Below are 17829 nucleotides of genomic sequence, written 5' to 3'. Positions count from 1 at the left end.
GATGCCAGTGGAGGGTGAGTTGCTTACCATGTGGACCACTCCACAGGGCTGCTTGAGTGTCCTCATGGCGTGGCAGCTGGCTCCCCAGAGTGACTGCTGCCAGGAAGACTCGAGAGACCATAGTGCTCTTATGACCTAATTTTGAAAGTCATATCCTGTTTACTTCTGTTGTATTCGTTAATTAGTCCAGCTTGTACTCTAAGAGATAGAGATGGAGCTCTACCTCTTTTTTAAAACTTCTTTTTAGAAGGGTGGTGGTTTGCTTGAGAATAGATCTCACGTAGCCCAGGCTGGCCTCAAATTCGCTGTATAGCCAAGGATGACTTGAGCTTCTGATTCCCCTGCTTCAGCCTCGGGACTGGTGGGGTTAACAGGCATGTGACCCCCTATCCTTACACTTTTTAAAATTTATTTTTATTTTATGTGAGTGAATGTTTTACCCACATATGTATGTACTATGTATCCTCGCAGAGGCCAGAAGAGGTTATCTGGTCTTCTGGAACTGGAGTAACAAACAGTTGTCAGCTACCATGTGTGTGAAGGGAACTAAGCCTGTGTCTTCTACAAGAGCAGCAAGTGCTCTTAACCATTGAGCCATCTTTCCAGCACTCCCAAGTCTTGTTTTTATGTGATGCTGGGGATTGAACCAAGGGCTTTATACTTGCTAGACAAACACTCTGCCGGCTGAGCTACAACTCCAGCTCCCCTCCCCTGTGTCTCTTTGGTGCTGAGATGACCCCAGAGCCTTGCATATGCCAGGCAAGTGCTCTCCCATTGAGCCGCAGCCCAGCTTAGCTCTGCCTCTTGAAGGGAGGAGCTTGAAAGAATTCCTGGGTATGTTTCAAAGCCTCTACCGTCACTAGGTCTGGCCATGTGTGCCCCTTTTCCACTAAGGAGGATTAGGCATGGTAATGCATTGCAGAAAGGGATCAGTGGGTCTCCTTACTCCTAGCTGCTGTAGCACAGTTTTTGGACGTGAGGGTTGCTAGCGTGATGAATGATAGGCTGTGAGCCCACAGGCAGTCAAGGAGCTCAGAATCCCAGCAAAAGGGGGCTTCAAATAAAGCATATGTTTGCAGCTCAGATGACTGTGAAGGGACTTGACCCCCCCCACTCCACCCCCACAATTTTACTCTATGTTTTTGCTCTGCTGACAGAAAAGGTGAGGGAAATATTAGGGGAGAAGTTGAAACATAGGGTGATACCTTCACTGAACGCTCAAGCATCAGGCCAGCACACACCTTTCCTCTTGGTTGGGAGATCCAGCTTATACTTCTGTATGGAGGCTTCGTTTGCTCTGGCTTACCTCTCCCCAGTGCTGTGGGAAGACAGGAGTATGCAGCAGATGTGAACTGTGAAGTGTCGCCCTTAGACAGAGAAGTCTGCACATGTGGCCCTTGGGGATCTGAAGCTCTCTGCTCTTCAGCCAGGCCTCCTTCACATTTGTTACAGTCCCATCCCCCTTTCAGTTCATGTGTTTGCTGGTATCATAAATGACCTCCCGTGTCTTACCAGGTAGGGGAACTGACAGTCATGGAGAGACACTGGACTCCAGACCTCAAGATTTTTGGTTCTCTCACTTCCACTGCGTAGTCCAGTTACTAGGATGGTCCCTGCCAGCTTTCTTTAACTCCAAAGATAAAAATTGCTCAAGGACACCTCCCCAATGAAGGGTGCTCACACCCAAGAGAAAGAACATTCTTTGGGGCTGTTATTTTTACCTTTCAACAGGAAAAACATATACCTGCCCCCCAAAACAAACAAACAAACTGAAAGACCCCGAAGGGATACTTTCGTAGAGGGAGACCCACACACCCAGGAACCAGCGAGGCCACGAACTGGATGTAAAAACAAGAGGCTTTATTGGAGACGCAGGTACCTGGGGCGACTTAGCTTCTGTGTGGCTAAGCGCCCCGAGCCAAGGGAAAGGGATCCTTATATAGGGAAAAAGGCGTAAGCTAGGAGCAGGGATTCTATTGGATAATTCTAATGAGGCATTATACAGAGCTATTCCCATTGGTCAATGTATATGAGGCGCTATACAGGGTTATTCAAATGAGGCAAAGTACAGAGTTATTCAAATGAGGTGAAACACAGAGTCTTTCAAATGAGGCGAAATACAGAATCATTTCCATTGGATGGTTCAAATGAGACACAGAGCCATTCCAGATCAGCATATTCTCAAGGTCTGGTGTCTGGTACAGCAGACTCAATTCCCCCCCCCCTTCCTGATGGCTGACCTTGGGGGCGGAGACCTTGGGACGGAGTGTTTCTCTTCGGGCGGGGCGGGGGCTCAGGGGCAGAGCTCCAGGCCGGCTCCCTTGGTGTTCGTTCTCGTGCCGGCCCACCTGGTGCTCGCCCTCGTGCCGGCCCACCCGGTGCTCGTTCTCGGGCTGGCCCACCTGGTGCTCGTTCTCGGGCCTGCCCATCTGGTGCTCGTTGCTCGGCCCCAGCCCCGAGGCTCGGTGCCAGGCGGGGCGGGCCGGGGGCGCGAGCCCTGCCAGGGTGAAGGCTTGGGAGGCCCCGGCAGCTTCGGGGCAGGGGGCTCAGGGGCATTTCGAGCGGGTCTTTCATTCCCCCATTTCTCTTGTAACTGAATGGAATCTTCCATTCAGAGGTCTCTGGTTAGGTCTTTCTCTAAGCTTGGCCATGCTGCCTCTATCCCTGTATGGTCTGTATAGGACTACCTCAGAGAATGATGTTAAGGATTTCTCGAGTGCATTGACTGACTCTTTTAGGACCTGGATATCTGTGTGCATGGCTTGTTGTAGAAGCTTAAAATGATTAATTCCCTATGCCGGCTGCTATGCCCCCCACTGTTATCCCTCCTAATAATAGGGCCACGGTAAAGGATATTGGCTCCCTCTTATATCGGGTTGATTTCCCTAATACGCTGTAAAGGAAATAAGGAGAGGCATAGAGGTGGTACCGGTGGAGCCCTTTTGCCACCCTCTGGTTACCTGAATCTTGTCCCATGAGGATGAAGGCTTCCAGTGAGCATCCCCTGTCGTTTCGCATCCCCATGCAAGGGAGTTCTCCTTTTGACTTAGCATTCTAACCAGGGAAAATGGACGGCGAAATTTCTTTCCAAACTGCTTCCTGCTGACTTTGGGACGAAGTTAGGGACCCCAGAAGGTTGAAATGCTAGTCAAAAGCAAAAAGGAATTTAGGCAATGGGGAATCCATCAGGGGCTTCTGGTTAGCAGACACTGTTGCAGAGATAGGGGGTGTCCACATCAGCAGACTGGTTCATATCCATAGCAAGTCCAGGGCTCGCAGTCTACTTAGAACAGCCTGTAGTCCGCAACTGATATTCAGATGTCTGTCAGAAGCAGAAACCTGTTTAAGACATATTTAAACTGGGAACAGAGGTTAAAACTTATTTATTGAAGCCCACAGTGCAGAAAAAGCAGATATCTGGATATCTGTTCAAACAGCAAGAACATATTTATAACTTTGAGTCCTAGCAAGAACTACAGATTTGGGCTATAAGCATGTACATTTCTCCTCTGTCCAGAGAACCGGGTATGGATTGGACAGAGGTGCCTTTGGCCTGATGAAAAGCCCTTTAAGTTTGTACTTAGATGACAACCAAAATAAACTTAAAAACCTTGAGCTTGTGCCTGAACAGTAGATAGTCATTATTTTATCAGCTAACATACTGACTAGTCTATAGTGGATCTGACTGTCTGATGCTGTCAAGCTGACAACCAGTAATATTTCAGAGATCTGAGAAGGGTATATTTTATCCGAATCTACTAAAAAGGACAGAAGCCAGTTAGAAGCAGGTCCATATACATTTAGCCAAACCCAAGTTTCTCCATTACCGTTGGAGGCAGCTGTCTCAAAGAACAACAATCTTCGCCAGGCCTATACTGTGAGAGGTTTTATTTTCTCTCTGTGGAAGAGGGACATGGAAAAGACTGACCTTGTTTTGTCTAGGCAAAGGGGTACAATCAATTTTCCAGCGTCCAGCAGTTTTGTCCACGGTCTCGGCCAGGTTCTGGCAGGCGGCAGGTTTTATATCTGAGCATCTCGCTCACTGGTCCAGGTGCGGGAACCGAGGTGCCTCGTAATCTTCGGGTCATTGTCAGGATCTGGCAGTCTGTCTGACATTAAAAACTTTAAAGATAACAATTTGAATGCCATATTCTGAAGATCTCTGAAGCATTAGAGGTCTGTTTGTCTGTTTTAATTACTTGCCTTAAGCACACATTAAGTATCTACAGGTGGCTAGGTAAGGTCTTATTTCTGTAAATAATTAGCACCTGCTCTAGAGAGGTACAGGTGATGCAAGGCCAGGGCAGGCACATCTAAGTGCCAGGATTCCTTAAACAGTAGCTTAACTTCTTAGGCAGGGTTTTTCTGTGACTTGTAACAACCTTTTCTCTGACCTTTGACAACTTTCCTCTGACCTTCTATAACTTGCTTTAACCCTCTGTAACTTTCTGTGACCTCCAACAACTTGCTTTAACCCTCTGTAACTTTTACCGCTTGCTTTAACTCTTTATCCTACCTTTTAGTTCATTTCTCTGACTCTCTTAGACATTCTTAGACAAGTTTCCTTTTTCCTTTCCCTCTTTATTATTTAAGTCTCCTACATTTTTTTTTCATTTCTCAGTTAACATCAAAATTTTATCAAAGTCCTTTTTACAGTTCTTAATAACTTTAAGGCCGTTTAGATGTCCGGATCAGGCCAGATAAGTTTATACGCTCGAGCTGAGGAACAAAGAGTAATTCATTTGCGTTTATGCACATCAATTACAAAACAAAGGCCAAACAACACAGAACACAGAACAGGTTTTCGCAGCGCGGTTTCGACAGAGAGTCGAAAGAATTGAGAAGGGGGTGGGGTCGAAGAAGGGGGCCCTCCTTCTTCGCCCCCAGTAAAGATTGCAAATCCCTCAAGCCGAGGGCCTTCTCCAAAGAGACTGGGAAAATGTCCAGTCATAGATCTAAGTTCAAAGTACAAATCCCTCATCCCGAGGGCTTCCCAAGTTCAAAATACAAATCCCTCTTCCTGAGGGCTTCCCAAGTTCAAAATACAAATCCCTCTTCCTGAGGGCTTCAAACGCTACCAGGACGTCTCCTGGAGCCGCGGTCGGGAGTTCGGACCCGTCAGTCCCTCCTCGGATCCGCCTACAAATGTACACAGCTGTATACTACAAACGCAAGCGCAATTCACAAGACAGACTCAGACCAGACAAGACAAAACAGCGGATCCGCACAACACTTACCTCCCAGACGTGGGTCGGTGGTCCCTGAGTGGGGGGTCTCTAATCCCGGACGAGCCCCCAAATGAAAGACCCCGAAGGGATACTTTCGTAGAGGGAGACCCACACACCCAGGAACCAGCGAGGCCACGAACTGGATGTAAAAACAAGAGGCTTTATTGGAGACGCAGGTACCTGGGGCGACTTAGCTTCTGTGTGGCTAAGCGCCCCGAGCCAAGGGAAAGGGATCCTTATATAGGGAAAAAGGCGTAAGCTAGGAGCAGGGATTCTATTGGATAATTCTAATGAGGCATTATACAGAGCTATTCCCATTGGTCAATGTATATGAGGCGCTATACAGGGTTATTCAAATGAGGCAAAGTACAGAGTTATTCAAATGAGGTGAAACACAGAGTCTTTCAAATGAGGCGAAATACAGAATCATTTCCATTGGATGGTTCAAATGAGACACAGAGCCATTCCAGATCAGCATATTCTCAAGGTCTGGTGTCTGGTACAGCAGACTCAATTCCCCCCCCCCTTCCTGATGGCTGACCTTGGGGGCGGAGACCTTGGGACGGAGTGTTTCTCTTCGGGCGGGGCGGGGGCTCAGGGGCAGAGCTCCAGGCCGGCTCCCTTGGTGTTCGTTCTCGTGCCGGCCCACCTGGTGCTCGCCCTCGTGCCGGCCCACCCGGTGCTCGTTCTCGGGCTGGCCCACCTGGTGCTCCACCTGGTGCTCGTTGCTCGGCCCCAGCCCCGAGGCTCGGTGCCAGGCGGGGCGGGCCGGGGGCGCGAGCCCTGCCAGGGTGAAGGCTTGGGAGGCCCCGGCAGCTTCGGGGCAGGGGGCTCAGGGGCATTTCGAGCGGGTCTTTCAAAACAAACAAAAAACATTCCAACCACCTAGAGTCTAAGTTTATAGATACAACGGGGGTGGGGGGTGGGGGGGTACGGAGAGGAGCTGCCTGGCTCACTAAGTACCTGGAAATGGGTTCAGTGTTTGCATACTTAAAGTGGGGCTGATGGGATTGAAGGGTGACATAAGCTACACCGATCTCTATAGGATCATGAATATAACGGTTACTGTCAACACTTTAGTTAGAACGTATTAACATTGCTGGCTTTCCACAGTCTACAGTGACCAAAGGATAGAATTTGGTTTCTGCCTCCTTGTGGCTTTGGAGGACGGGTATAGGGCCAGGGTTTGAAGATTCTCTTTCCCCTTGACCCTGAGGTGACTTTTTGAGTTGAACACTTCTTTTTGCCTAAAGTTAGTGAATGACTGAAGTTCAGCCGTGACTTCAGATTTTGTTGTTTTTGAGTTGGGATTCAGCAGGTCCCTCTGGAAAGGACTCGGAGATTTGCCACTGCTAGGCTAGTGTCCAAGATGAGGGCAGTGCTTGTGAATGGTTGGCTTCCTCGTCTGAAATGGTAGGAATGAGTTTACAGTGGTTTGTGTTGAGTAATGTAGTTTCTAATTAATGGATATTTATCTCAGTAAATTCTTGCAATAAGTTCTATGTCCGTAGGGATACAGGGCTACTGAGGGGCAGGTAGAAGAGTCTTCCAGAATGCCTAGCTAAACTTCAGTTTACCTCCTTCTAGGAAATTACCCTGAGAGAGGAAACAAGTTGCCCAAGGTCACACAGATAGTCTCTCACCCCTCCCCATCATAGACTCCCCAGAAATCTTAGCTCTGGTCCTCCCTCCAGTTGTGCTGGAGGGTGAATATTTAAGGAAGATGGTTTTATTATATCGCCACCCGGGCAGCAAGGTGTTTATCCACACTCTGGAAAACCCAGACCTAGTAGTCTCCAAGCTACTGCCAGAGAGAGCAGGAGTGGGCGAGGGGGCCGCCGTGTGTGATGGCGCGTGCCCTGGTGTGTCCTGGTGCTCTTCTTCTCTGTGTCACCGCGGCCTTTCCACCTCCCTGGCGGCCTCCGCGCCGCGCAGGTGTTCAGTTTCAGCGCGGGGATGAGCGCAGGCTGCAGGCTGCGCCTGTCTCCCCGAGGAAGGAAGGAAGGAAGGCAGGCGGCGCGAGAGGGCCCCAGCGTCCTGGTCTGGGGCCTGGCAGCGCGGTGGCGGGGACTGGGCTGGCTGCCGTCGCCTCACGGGTCTGGCGCGCGTCGAGCCTCTGCGGAAGGGGAAGCCTGGGAGCCGCTCCGCGGCCGCCGAGGGTAACCTCCTTTGTGGCGCGTGGGGCGGGTGTGGGTGGCCTCCTGCCCGCGGGATGCACGGCCAGCGTTGCTGAGCTGTTCTTTGTGTCTCCCGGGGCGGGTTGGAAGTGTGGGGCGTGTACGTTGTTCGCGCCCGCGCGGCGCCTCCAGCCCGCCACCCGTCGCCAGCTTTCCTGGGTCTCTCCATCAGACCTTAGCCCAAGGGGACGGCAACTGGGCCACCTCGGGCAGAGTTTCTGGAAGTTGGAGAGAGAAGGGCGAGGTGGGGCCGCCTGGCTTCTGCAGACCCGAGGCCGCGCCCCAAAGTTGGTGAGGCAGGTGCAGCGCCCCCTGATTCCGCGTGCCTTCCTCTATCCCGGGTCTCCAACCCCTCAAGGACTGAGCTCTCGGGCTACAGATTTTCAGCAATTTCCAGCTGCTAAGTTGCAGGGTGCATAGAAGCCACCCGGTGTGGTGGGGGTTGGGGGTGTCGCGTGCCTGGCTGTCCAGCCTTGCCGTTGCGGAAGCCTGCCTAGCTGGCGGGCTGGCGGAGGGAGGGAAAAGCTTTAGCGGCTGTGGCACCAAGCCGAGCCGGGGTGCCCATGTGACTGCGGTGTGCTTGGGAGGAGGAAGCTGTAGAGGTCAGTGCAAAGGCGTCGTGCCAGAGTGAGCAGGAGCGAGGAGGGAGCCCCCAGTCAGAGCGGGTGCGAGCCTTGGGGTGACGAGCCTAGGGGTGCCTTTGGACAGCAGGGGCCAGTACAAAGCCACCCTGTCACAGCCACTTCGGCTTAATGAGAGGGTTAGCGGATAGGAAGGGTGGGATGGACGCTGAAAGGAGGTGCCCACATTAGAAGAGGATGGTCTGGAAGTAGGGTTCTAGCACACAGTGGGTTCCCAAAGGAGGATCAGACACAGGCTGCACTTGGAGAACTTTCCCTGCGCACACAGCCAGAGAACCCAATTTTCTGTGTGAGGGGTGGGGAGTGGGGCCGCTGGAAGATGGGCTAAATGGGAATGGCCCGTTTGGCCAAGCAGTCCCAAGGGTCTTAGAGCTGGACAACCCAACCTGGTCCTTTCTCCCTGCTGTAGGTGCCCCGTGGGCATCCAGCTGCAGGCTGAAAGAAGCCTGTTCTCTTGGCTCCACCCCATACACTTAAATTGTCTTCTCTAGTCTGTATTCAGCTGAGGCCTGGAGGGGGTGGAAACCAAGGTTAGATTAAAAAAGAAGACTGAAAAACAAACCGAGCGCAAGAGCTGGTTTTAGGGAGATGAGGACTAATATTTTGAAGTGGAGCTTAGAGGAAAGAGGCCAGTGTGGACATTGAGGGTGGGGTAGGATAGGGCTTTAGGACCCCCCCCCCCATTCTTTGGAGGGAAGACCTCTCTGGTTTTAAGTCAGGGAACCTGTTTGCATCACCTTGGGTGGGCCGGCGCACAGGGTGTGGAGCCCCAGTCAGGACTTCAGCAGCCCTAGTGCCAGCTTCGTGACAGTCCTGGGCTGTCAACTACACCCCTCCGATGGGGTTGCTAGGCAGCGGGGCTCTGATGTATGGGGAGGCCTTGTGATTTGTCAGGCTCCTGCAGACACATGGTTAAAGCTCCTTCCAGCCTATCCGGAGGAGGGACGCGGGGCACGCTGCCTGCATATTGCTGAGCCCCGGGTCCACCTGAACGAGAGGTGCAAAAGGCAACGAGAAGGAGGGGGCTCCTGGAGCCCTCCAACCTTCAAGCCTACCCAGCCCCACGCCCCCCATTCTCTCCACTCCGGCTTGCTGCTGACTCCTCACTGCAGGTCCCCGCCCCATTCCATCCCTCTTCCCCAAACCACGGAAGAGCAAAGTGCAGCCGGGAAAAGAGGTCAGTGGGGTAAGCCTGTGTTCGGGCCTCTGTAGGCGTCAAGATGGGCATGAGGGAGGGGAGTTTGTTCTTTTGTGCCCCCTTAGGGTTCTTGTGGGTAGGGGTCAGTGGTAGGGGGGCTAACACTGTTGTTGGCCAGGCCTGGACTTGGAAGCCAATGGGGTATCCCCGCCTCACTCAGGCTCTGTGCACATAGGGGGAGGAACAGGAGACTACTGTGTACCTGTAGGAAAGATTGAGCTGTCTACCTCTTCTAGTGCTGATAAGGGAAGAACGATGTTGTGGGCTCCTCCTTTCCTTGAATGCACAACCTGTGATCCAGCTTGTATTGCCCAGAGTTCTTCACCCCTCTCTGATTCCAAGACCTCATAATCCCTCCACTCAATGAAAAAAAAAAAAAAAAGATAAAACAGCTTTGTTGAGATAAGATTCACTTATCGTTCACACAGAAAAAGTGTGCAACCCAGTGTTTTCTAGTGTATTCACAGAAAGCTGCGAACACACAGTCAATTTTAGGACATTTTCACCTGGAAGGAATGAAATCCCGTACTCTTTACTGTTATTCCCACCCCCATCCCAGCCCCTGGCCATCACTATTCTGTCTGTGTGCTTCCTCTTTGGATTTCCTTAACTTGGGACGTTTTGTATTTGCAGAATCACACTGGGTGGGATTTCTAGCCTCATTGCTTACTTGGCAAGCCATTGCATCGTTTAACTTTATCTGTGTAACCCTCAACTGCAAGGGGCTCATCTGCAAGGGCAGGGATCTTCTGCATTCTTACCCATTTCTGTCAGTGCTGTGCTGGTTGAATGAATGAGATGAATGGGGACGGGTAATTGGCAAACTACGCAGGTGGTTTACTACTGAATTCCAGGGGGCCCAGCTGCTACAAAGGGGGCTGTCAGCTAGGGAGAGCTGAAGCTATCAGAGCTGTGATGGAGCAGAAAGGAAGCCTTGGAGCTGGGCGGGGATGGTGGGTAAAGGTCGAAACTGATAGTGGCCTGTGGGTTGCCAGTTCTCTTGGGAACTTGAAAACTAAGACTCTGTATCTGAGCTTCTGGGGTGGATGACCCATTCTTGAGATTTGTCACCTGATCCCAGGGGCATCCCCCAGGAGGGAAACTCCACTTAGATTTCAGTTTTTTAAAAAAGAGGAGGAAATTCCCCATCTACAACCTTTATAAAAGGGCATCTCGGGTCAGGTGGCTCTGAAGGGTTTGCTCACCTCCTGTGATTTGGGGTTGACTTGTGTTTTCTGCCCCACTCCACTTCTGTGCTGCAGGTACTGTCTGATGAGCGTGAAGGGCTGTTTCACCGACTTCCACATTGACTTTGGAGGCACCTCTGTGTGGTACCATGTTTTCCGTGGGGGGAAGGTGAGTATCTGTAGCTTTTGTACATCTCTGTGCATGGAGAGGCTTGCTTTTCCCTTCTTTTACCTCTCTTCCCTCTTGCCCAGTGAGTACCTTAGGGCCACTCTATCCCCTGGAACCTCCTGGCTTTCTGTTTCCTTCTTAAGGGGAGGATCATCTGTTCATACCCACTTGCCCTGTCTTGTATTGTAAGTGCTTTAGGCCAGTTTACAACTCTCAAGAACCCCTAGCATGAAGTTCTTCAGCTTTGTCTCTGGGTTTTTTTAGCTTGGAGTAGAGGTGGCAGTTGCTGCCTGCCTCCAAGCAAGAACATTTTACCACAGGGGGAGACACTCTGAAAAGTAAGTAGTAGGGTACGTATCCAAGGTGCTCATGCTGTGTCTACTTTTGTGGATGATGTCCCTGAATGGATGCAGGTGGTTCTTGAGAGTGCCCATGTGTGCCTGGCTCATCTGGGACTTCATGGACATCCATTTTACACCACAGTGTTGGAAGAGACTCTGGGAGGAAGTTGGCCCACTTGAGTCCAGATGTTTATCCTCCTCCAAAGTGAGCACAGGCTGAGTTTATTTATTGGGGCCATTTTATCATACATCTTAGGAAATTCCCTTCCACTCCATTCCCCACCTCTCCAACAAGCCTGTGGCTCACGAGAAAAAATGTTCCACCCCAAGCAGGAAGCATTCCTGCCTTGGTATTTCAGCTAGAATGGGGTTACCCCCATAGCAGCCAGAACCCTTCCTTGTTCGGGGAGCCCAGACAGATGGATTTGCCACTCTCCCTATCCCTCCCCAAGTAGGTGGGGCTCTTTGGGGTTTGTTCAGAGCCCAGAAGAAATCAGAGACTTCGGCCTAACTGCCTCCTTTCCCTCCCAAGATCTTTTGGCTGATCCCTCCAACCCTGCACAACTTGGCATTATATGAGGAATGGGTGCTGTCAGGCAAACAAAGTGACATCTTTCTGGGAGACCGAGTGGAGCGATGCCAAAGAATTGAGCTGAAACAAGGCTACACATTTTTCATCCCTTCTGGTAGGTTCCTGTATGGTTGGCTTGGGGTCAGTCAACCCCTGGCTCCCCCAATATTTGGAGCAGCCTCCTGCCTCCCTGTGGTCTCAGCCAGGGTTGGAGGCCTACTGAGGGCTTCTATGGGCATTGGGATTAGACGTGCCATTGGTATACCCTGAGAGGAGCAGGTCTCAGGCTACAGAGAATACATATAACCTGAGTCACCATACCTGTGGGTTGGCCGCCTTTGTCCCTCGGAGAAGCCTCATATCCTTCTGGGGACATTGAATGTCTATCTTGGGCCTTTTTCTAGAATAGTGATTTTTTTTTTTTTTTTGGTTTTTCGAGACAGGGTTTCCCTGTGGCTTTGGAGGCTGTCCTGGAACTAGCTCTTGTAGACCATGCTGGTCTCAAACTCACAGAGATCCACCTGCCTCTGCTTCCCAAGTGCTGGGATTAAAGGCGTGCACCACCACCGCCCGTCATAGAATAGTGGTTCTTATACTGTGGGTCACAAACACTTTGGGGGGTCAAACAACCCTGTCACAGTGGTCGCATATCAGACATCCTGCATATCAGATATTTAAATTATGGTTCATAACAGCAGCAAAATTACAGTTATGAAGTAGCAATGAAAATGATTATTTATTTATTTATTTTGGTTTTTTGAGGCCAGGTTTCTCTGTGTAGCTTTGGATCGTGTCTTAGAACTCACTCTGGAGATCAGGCTGGCTTCGAATTCAGAGATATGCCTGCCTCTGCCTCCTGAGTGCTGGGATTAAAGGCGTGTGCCACCAACTCCTGGCAATGAAAATAATTTTATGGCTGTGGTCACCACAATGGGAGGAACTGTATTAAGGGGTCACAGCTTTAAGGAGGTTGAGAACCACTGGTCTAAAGATTTCTGTGTGAAGATGACAGGGCCCTTAGGTAGTGAAGATGACTGTGCCCCCACAGACTTGGATGCAAGCTCCAGGGGAAGGTGATGAACCCTCTTAGCTGGCACTTTGACTCTGCTGCCTCAGTGTTCTCACCTTAAAAATGGAGCATGAACTTCCCTGGGTTGTGTAGGCCTAGTGAGGTCAGACCTCCTTCCTCCAGTTTCATAGAGACAGACAGACAGATGGCTTTTAGCTATAGACTGAGTTAACTAATAGAGGTGGCTTGTGGCCTGGGGATCAGAGGTAAGTGTGTGTGTGTGTGTGTGTGTGTGTGTGTGTGTGTGTGTGTGTGGTTAGTCTACATGTGGGAGCTTTTATATCTCTTGGTAATTAGACTTTGAAAGATATGCCAACCAGAAGAAAGGATAGCAAGAAACTGTTGAGCGATATGAGTTTAAAGGAAAATTGTGGGGGCTGGAGAAATGGCTCAGAGGTTAAGAGCACTGACTGCTCTTCCAGAAGTCCTGAGTTCAATTCCCAGCAACCACATGGTGGTTCACAACCAGCTATAATGAGATCTGGTGCCCTCTTTGTGCCTGCAGGCAGAATACTGTATACATAATAAATAGTAAATCTTAAAAAAAAAAAAAAAAAGGAAAATTTTGTTGGGTCCCTGAGAAAGAAATGTGGTAGCTGTAAATGCCCAGGTCAAGGAGGCTGGTTATAATATGCCTTGTGGGTACCAAAACCAGTCTCTTATCAGGAATGAGATCTCATACAATGTAACACTATGTAAAGAATTGCTATATTGTATTATTTAGGAAATAAGAAGAAAAAAGTCTGGATATAATCTTCACAGAGACATCCCTTAGGGGTTGAATGCACAGAAGCAGGCTTGTATGTGGATGAGCAGGGCCCACATTTTTTTTTTTTCCACGTAGTTGCTACCAGGCAACATTAAAAGATAAGAATTTTATTTTATTCCGTGTGTGTGTGTGTGTGTGTGTGTGTGTGTGTGTGTGTGTGTGTGTGTGTGTTGTGGGTGGGTAGAGTTGGAGGCCATAGGATGGCTTGAGGGTGTTAGTTCTCTCCTTCTACCATATGGGTCCCAGTGATCCAACTCAGGTCGTCATGTTTGGTGGCAGGTACCCTCACCTGCTGGGCCATCTTGCTGGCTCTAGGATTTGATTTTTTTTTTTATTTCAGAGAGCTAGGTGAATACTTGGGTTCCCTCAGGATATGGAAACTCTCTCAAAGGGTTTAGCATCTAAACCCTTTGAAGCACGGATACACACCTTTGAGATGTATGGTAGTCTGCTTGTGTGTTTGCATGGAGAGAGCCTAGGGCATCCAGGAGGCTTTAAAGCCTTCTCATACAAGTGTTTCTGTGTTAGGAATCTAATTCTTGTCCCTTTCTCCTCTGACTTAGGTTTTCATTTCCATGGTGATGACCAGAAATTTTATTCTTCTCTTTTTTTTCTTTTTCAGTCAGCCTTTTTGTGTATGAGGTGGGGGTTTTGAGGCAGGGTCTCACATAACTTGGGTTGGCTTTGGTTTAACTGTATAGCTGACAAAGTTCGTGACCTCCTGATCCCCCTACTTCTACTTCTGCTGGTATTATAGGCACAGGGCACCCTATCAATCTTGAGACAGATTTGATATGTAACCCAGGGTGACCTAGATGTTGTGATCCTCTTGACTCTGCTTTTCAGATGTTGGGACTAAGGCATGTACCACAATTACCAACCTCCATAGTGACTGACATACTCTGTCTGTCTGTCTATATTGAGGAATGAACCCAGGGCCTCATATGCGTTAACTGCTCAGTACTCTACAAAATGAACTATAACACTTCAAACCCACCCTAGTGACTTTAGACATGTTTTCTGCTGCCTTAAGCCCTAAGTGTCCCGCCTGTGTCTCTCAGTAGGTCTCCAGTTCTTTGAAAGCTCATAGGAGGCTAGTGGGTTAGAGTGGTTCAGTATATGTCACCTTTTCATGTGTCTGAGGGCTATGTATGGTTCAAGGCCAGTCTCCATCCCTGGGCAGGCCAGGAAAGCTCTATGGAGGAGGAAGTGCACTGAAGAAGACGTGCACAGAGAAGTGGGAAGACCCAGAATAGGGGGCTTGTGGGTTTATCCTGTGGATCTGCTGACCATCAAGGAAGCAGAGGAAATGGTAACATAGTGTCAGGGTGCCAGGAGCATCTAGTTAGCAGACTACTGGGCTCAGCCTGGCCATTAGAAGCAAGCATGAATGTTAAGCAATAAGAAGTCAGGGGGCAGCTAGGTGGTGGTGCTGGTGCATGCCTTTAGTCCCTCTCAGCACTCGGCAGGCAGAGGCAGGTAGATCTCTGTGAGTTCGAGACCAGCCTGGTCTCAAGAGCAAGTTCCAGGACAGCCTCCAAAGCCACAGAAAAACCCTATCTCAAAAAAAAGAAGAAGTCAGAGCAACATCAGGATGAGCCAAAGGGCATCTTTTTTTCCAGTGTCCTGACCATATTCGAAGCCTTGGCCTCTCCCTGTGGCTGTACTAGTCCAGGTAAATAATTCTGAACAGGAAACATTGTATCTCCACTGTTTCCTTTTGTTGTCAATGTAAAGGGAAAACTCAAGCCCCCCCTTCCCCTATGCCCCTTTTTCCAAAAATAAAGATACCTGACCAAAGGTCTGTTTATTTCTCAATTTATAAGTTTCTGGGTCAGGTTTAGTTGCCCAGGTGTACCTAATTTTTACACCTACTCACCTGGCCTGTAATCTGTTTGCCCTTCCAGGCCATGTAACTTTGGTAAACTTACTTTTTCTCTTAACCAATCCAAACAAAAGCCCACCAACCAACAAACATCTCAACTAAACAAACAAACAAACAAACAAACAAAAATATCTTTTAGCCAGGTGTTGGTGGCGCATGCCTTTAATCCCAGCACTCAGGAGGCAGAGGCAGACCGATCTCTGTGAATTAGAGCCTCTCCTGGTCTCCAGAGCGAGTGCTAGGATAGGCTCCAAAGTTACACAGAGAAACCCTGCTTGAAAAACAAAAACAAACTATATGTGTGTGTGTGTGTGTGTGTGTGTGTGTGTGTGTGTGTGTGTGTGTGTGTATTTATATGGTTAGTTGGTTGGTTTTCGTGAGTCTCATAAAGTCCAGGCTGGCTTCAAAATTGTTACAGTGGAGGATGACTTTGAACCCATGATCCTCTTATTCACCTCCCAATTAAAACACAGTGCAAATGTTCTTGGAGCCAAACTGGTTTCAAGCAATGAGGGGACATGAGATACAACCCACCCTCCCCTTGGGTGCCTGTTCGGCCAAGTGGCAGTCATGTGGGTGGCCACTATGGTGGCCTGTTAGGAATACCTGAATGTTAGAAATCTCTGAGAAGTATTCTGTAGTCCAGAGACTTAGGCTGTTCTTAAAGAATTCTCTGTCCTTGCCTTGGAGTAAGAACTATCCCTTGGGAACCTGAGGCAGGAGGAAGCTAGTATGGGTGGCCAATGTTCCTTGTCTCAAAAAAGTTTTGCTGGTTGTGGTGGTGCACATCTTTAATCCCAGCACTTGGAAACAGGCAGATGGATCTCTGTGAGTTCAAGACCAGACAGTGAGACCCTGTCTAAAAAATATATGTATATCCAAATAAGAGAAATGAACTGCCTGGTGACACCAGTAAGTTAGTATTGGTGAATCTGAATCCTTGACAAGATAACATGATGAGGCCCTTTGGTAGCCCACCTGTAAAATGGGTACAGAACAGGGTAGAAATAGAATGAAGCAGGTGAGCAGTAGAGGGAGCCAGAGGCATGGGAAATTGGGCAATTGCTGATTGGCTCTGTTTTTTCAGGGGCAGGTAGGACTGGGGCTCGCCTTGTGTATCTTCCCATGTTGTGAGGAGGAAGCAGTTCAGATTCTCAGGGGAAATCTCCCCGTTTTGAAACATGAGGTAGCCCAAACTTAACATACCCCTGGATCAAATGCAGCCTGTAGTTTGCTAGTTGGCAGCCACCGTGCCCAGGGCGTGGGCGTGGGTTGCTGTGAAGTCATCTCTACAGCAACCACAAAAATGGAGGCAGACGTACCATGGGGCTTGTAGACTGCATTCTGAGCACTGGGGTTGTGGGTGAGACTCCTCGTTCCTCTGTTGTTCTCGCCCCTCCCTCCCCCCAGGTCCCAGAAATCACCCCTGCAGTGGGTTTTGTGGGTCACTGTGTTCATTCCATGGCTGCATCTGTCCCTGGTCGCCTGGCCTGAATATAAGCCGTTTATTGCCTTCATATTGCTGATGGCAGATGCTAGCCTCTCCTGCCCAGTTATAGCCCAGGTCACCAGCTTCCCAGAGTATGGTCATGAATGAGCTGCTCTCGGGAGAATGAGGATGGATGGGGTTTTGAATGCTACAGCCTCCATCCCTGAGACAGTGAAAGCAAATATATGCAGGGCTGGAAAGGGACTCAGCAGCCACTTTAATCCAATCGAGTCTGCCTGAGCCACCTGTGATGCCCTAGGGTGGGAAGGAAAGTCTGTAGAAACTTCTAGACTCCCTTGAATAGCTGGGCATACAGTGGCATCTGTCTTCTGTTTCCCTCTGTTCACACGTCAAGGTAATAGATGTAAGTCTGGTGTGCCCCCATTTCTTCTTCCAGGGAGACTCCAGGTTAATCAGTACACACTAATGTGGGCCCTGTCCTTTTCCAAACTGACACCATAGCAATTGCTTCTTGCTCACCACGTTCCCCACGAAGAAGGCAGGAGTCTTCTTCAGGTGGGCACACATGGCCAACTGAGGGAGTCTGGAACCAGGGGCCCTAAGTTCAGACTTGGGTAGAGGGAAAGGTGAGCATGTGGAGTATAGGAACAGGGCCTGGTGGCTCCAGACATCCTCAGTTCAGTCTTAGGAAGTGTTTAAATATCACTGATGGTGGCAGTGACAACAGTCACAGACAGCGTAGCTCTGCTTGGTGAAAACAAGGAAATGTGTTTTTGCACAGATCAGCCAACAGGTAGCAGAGGCAGGAGACGCCATTTGTTTGTTGCTTTGCTTTTTTGTTGTTGTTTTTACAGTGTGCAGACTCAGTTTCAGTGTATCTGTAATCTCACCACTGGGGGTTGAGGTTTGGGCTTGAGACGGGAGATCCTTGGCACTCACTGGACAGCCAGTCTAGCCAGTCAGGAAGATCCAGCTTCAGTGAGAGACCCTGATGTCTCTGGCCTCCCCACACAGGTGCATGTGTATACACACTCCCCACCCACCCACAGGATAGAAAAGGCTACAAATGGGGTCTTATGCTGATACAGAATTACACCAAGCAAATGCGGACACCAGCCATGTCTTCCCCAGAAGGCACAAAGGT

At 49.6% G+C, this 17829-nt stretch overlaps 1 protein-coding gene and 1 long non-coding RNA gene across 12 annotated transcripts in view; one reads left to right on the top strand and one right to left on the bottom strand.

Moving 5' to 3' along the window:
• Kdm2b (lysine demethylase 2B) overlaps positions 1 to 17829 on the top strand; it is a 121967-nt gene that overhangs the window by 31062 nt on the left and 73076 nt on the right. For all 10 annotated transcript variants that reach the window (XM_027414021.2, XM_027414013.2, XM_027414022.2 and 7 more), the window contains exons 7-8: positions 10507 to 10600; positions 11474 to 11627. In XM_027414021.2, the coding sequence (XP_027269822.1) occupies positions 10507 to 10600; positions 11474 to 11627 (248 nt within the window). The remainder of the gene's footprint in view (positions 1 to 10506; positions 10601 to 11473; positions 11628 to 17829) is intronic.
• Positions 3872 to 5357, bottom strand: LOC118238657. Of its 2 annotated transcripts, none has more exons than XR_004769506.1 (2): positions 5238 to 5357; positions 3872 to 4122 (listed from the first exon to the last, which is right to left on the bottom strand). It is a non-coding gene; the product is annotated as an uncharacterized LOC118238657 (long non-coding RNA). The 2 variants fall into 2 exon arrangements; XR_004769507.1 differs by having other exon boundaries at positions 3872 to 4109.

This window comes from Cricetulus griseus, chromosome 4 (genome assembly GCF_003668045.3).
Source record: "Cricetulus griseus strain 17A/GY chromosome 4, alternate assembly CriGri-PICRH-1.0, whole genome shotgun sequence".
NCBI lineage: Eukaryota > Metazoa > Chordata > Mammalia > Rodentia > Cricetidae > Cricetulus > Cricetulus griseus.
This window is presented reverse-complemented; position numbering and strand designations above follow the sequence as displayed.